We start from the raw sequence: 3,404 nt of genomic DNA on the forward strand, positions 1-3,404 counted from the left end.
CTGAATGGCATTGAAATGGGCCTTGTGCTCCGAAAAGGCGCTTGTTAATGGTTTTGTTCTTGTAAATGACTTTGCAATGGGCCTGATTTTGCCAGACTCATTCAGCCACAAGTCCAATAAACTTTTCTTTCTTTAATTTTTTTTTAATTTCTTTGTCCACGTTTTATTTACTGAACTCCAAATTATTTGGTAACTAAAGTAAATTAATTAATTAAAAATATGAATAAAAGTAAGAAAAATTAAATTTGGAGAAAAAAGTGTAAATACAATATGCTTTATTAAATTTTGATAAAAATAAGATAAAATCAATGAAACAAAATAAAATCTTAACTATCCGAACAACCCTTAGTTGAGTTGGTCGACACCTCCTTCAATTCAATCATTCCATTAACTTTAAGATGGACGATTCGTATCTCTCCAATGACGGTGAGAGTTTATTTTCTCTTTTTATTGACACCATAAATAACAATGTGAAAACAAAAAGTAATAAGATATATAGTTTTTCTCATTCCTCTAGGCAACTTGTATTCACTTACTTAATAATTGACAAACTGTTTGCATAGTTGGTCTGGAATTTGGACACCCATGCAAGCATAAGAGGGCAACCTCCATGATTGATATCAGTTTCTCCTGAACATCAAGCGATGGATGTGGAAGCCGATGGTCCAACATCGCGTTAAATTCAATGTTAATGCTTGAAGGTGAAGACGAAAATAATGAAAGAAAATCTCCTGGATGCTTTCCCTTGATTACTTCCAATGCTAACACTCCAAAGCTATACACATCACATTTTTCTGTTATCTTCATTGTGTAAGCAAGTTCTGCAAGGTGCAAACCAATATTACCATGTGCTATAAGCAAGGACCTAAGTGGTAAAAACAAACTTTAAGAGGGATGAGAATATCATTCTCCCTACGGATAACAATGACAAGGAATGAATAATACATACCTGGTGCAACATACCCAAATGTGCCTACAAGTTCTGTCCAATTGGATGAGTTTGGCTTGAGAAGCTTAGCGGTTCCGAAATCTGAAACACGAGCTTCATATTCCAAATCTAGCAACACATTATTGCTCGAAATGTCTCGATGGACAATTGGTGGAAAGCAATCATGGTGCATGTAAGATAATGCATCGGCTACACCTGTTATAACATTCATTCTCTTTCTCCAGTCAAAATCTTCTGATGCAAAATTGTTGCTCAGGACTGTTGCCAAGCTACCCCTGTTAATGTATTCATAAACCACAAACGAGTGTCGCACATGGGAGCAAAAACCATAGAATTTCACTATATTTCGATGTCGTATCTTTGTCAGTGCCTTGATTTCATTCAAGAATTCTTTTTGATCGGACATCTGATCATTAGGAAATGGAGAGTTAAATTTCTTAACTGCTATCTTATCTCCAGATGGCAACTTAGCTCTGTAAACACTTCTGTGTTCACCTTTTCCAATGCAGTACTTAGCATCGAAATCCTTTGTCCTTCTAATGATTTCTTCGTACATAATTTTACCATCAAAATCCAATACTGAATGAAATATTCCTCGAGTATCGTTTTTACTGCTGCAGCTTCCTTGACTTTGTGAATCCCTCTTCCATCTTCGAAACATAAAGACCATCACAACATAGACAATTAACAGAGCAAGTGCTCCCAGAAGAGGGAACAAGATTAGAAACGGGGTCTTTTTTGAGGCTTCTTTATGTGACAGCAAATCACTAGTGCCATAAAAAGTTGAGAAATTATTGCCTAGAAATGATTCCCTAGGGGCGTTTCGGAATACTGTGCTATTTGGAATTGGACCCCTTAATTCATTATATGATATGTCAATGCTTAACAAGCCTGACATTCCTATAAAGCAAGCTGGAATCTGACCTGAGATGTTATTATGGGAGAGATTGAGTTTCTCCAGGCTTTCCAAATTGCATATTCTGGATGGTATGCTACCTTTGAAAAGATTATGACTCAAATCTAGTTCTGAAAGATGGGCCAACAGTGCCAGATCCTCTGGAATTTCTTGACTAAACTGGTTGTGGCTGAAATTTAGGTAGAACAACTTGAACATGAAACCCAGAGCCTCTAGGATTGAGTTGTTCAATCTGTTTGAGGATAAGTCAAAGTACTCAAGTTCGGTGAGTAAACCGAGTGCTCTAGGTAAATGCCCGGAAAGTTGATTCCCCCTCAAAATGAGCTTGTTTAGAGAAATCAACCTACCAAGTTCCATTGGGATCTCCCCAGCAATATGATTTGAAGAAAGATCAAGTACATGTAGTTGAGATGAATTTCCAATCTCTGGCGGTATCCTCCCAGTAATATTATTTCCAGAAACAATCAAAGTGCCTAATCGGTGACATTTTCCCCAATTAGATGAGATTTCACCGTAAAAATTGTTGTGACTGAGATCTAAAAATTTCAAATTTGGATAAATGCCAAAATCTTCAGATATATTTCCAGTAAGATTGTTCCGTCCGAGATGTGCCCTGACTAGGCTTCTACAATTTCTCAAGTTAGGAATTGAGCCCAGAAAATGGTTATCATTTACAGTGAGTATCTCAAGCAATCCACTTCGGCAAATATTGCGAGGTAATTGCCCTGTGAACTGGTTTGTATCCAACATCAAATAACTCAACTTCATGAGGTTTCCAATTTCTTCAGGAATGGAACCGGATAGCTTGTTGTTATGGAGGGATATATATTTTAGGTTGCTCAAATTACAAATAGGCGGAAAAGTACCACTAAATTGATTTAAACTCAAATCCAGACTGAAAAGATGGGTTAGGAGGCCAATTTCTGGTGGTATTTTTCCGGACAACTCATTTTCTGATAGGTCAAGGTACTTGAGTTTTGAAAGGTTCCTAACTTGAGGTGGAAGGGTACCAAAGAAGCCGTTAATGCTAAGATCAAGATATGCGAGATGAGGAAATGATGAGAATGAGAATTCCTGGAGCGTACCTTTTAAGCCTGTACTTGTCAGGTTAATGCTGTTGACTCTTCCAGCTCGGTTGCAATGAATTCCAGGCCAAGCACATATTTTGGTGGCATTGGCAGGATAACTAAGAGTCCAAGAAGGCAGGAGAGAACGATTCTGGTTTTGGTCAAGCCTGATTTTCCATTTGAGAAGAGCATCCGCTTCTTCACGGCAATCAGGAGAAACAGTAAATGAAAGCACAAAAAATAGGATGAGGGAAACTACTACATTCAAGATTGGTGACCCTGACCCCATTGATGTTGCAAAAACACAAGATCAATTACCGAGAGAAAGCAAAGATAAACTGAAGTGACTGAAATTGAAAAGATAATTTGATTCTTTGTCTAGCTAGGCTCCCAAAAGCACATAAATTAATTAAGAATCGGCACAGAGAACAAGCTACATTCACTCGTTGAGTCCACAAGTCAATGTAAACTC

General features: G+C 37.5%; 1 protein-coding gene across 1 annotated transcript; it reads right to left on the reverse strand.

The window, feature by feature from the left end:
• Positions 1-256: 256 nt before the first annotated feature.
• LOC102616463 (MDIS1-interacting receptor like kinase 2-like) lies at positions 257-3,404 on the reverse strand. The gene is made up of 2 exons (XM_006492695.4): positions 950-3,404; positions 257-821 (listed from the first exon to the last, which is right to left on the reverse strand). Exons 1-2 carry the CDS (start codon positions 3,219-3,221, stop codon positions 529-531), a joined length of 2,565 nt encoding a protein of 854 aa, XP_006492758.2. The 5' UTR covers positions 3,222-3,404; the 3' UTR covers positions 257-528.

The sequence above is a fragment of the Citrus sinensis genome, chromosome 3, assembly GCF_022201045.2.
Source record: "Citrus sinensis cultivar Valencia sweet orange chromosome 3, DVS_A1.0, whole genome shotgun sequence".
NCBI classification, from domain to species: domain Eukaryota; kingdom Viridiplantae; phylum Streptophyta; class Magnoliopsida; order Sapindales; family Rutaceae; genus Citrus; species Citrus sinensis.

Coding starts and splice junctions, on each gene's coding strand:
- LOC102616463 (XM_006492695.4), bottom strand. CDS start 3,221: ATGGGGTCAGGGTCACCAATCTTGAATGTAGTAGTTTCCCTCATCCTA. Junction 822..949: donor ATTTGGGTATGTTGCACCAG/GTATGTATTATT, acceptor TGCACCTTGCAG/AACTTGCTTACACAATGAAG.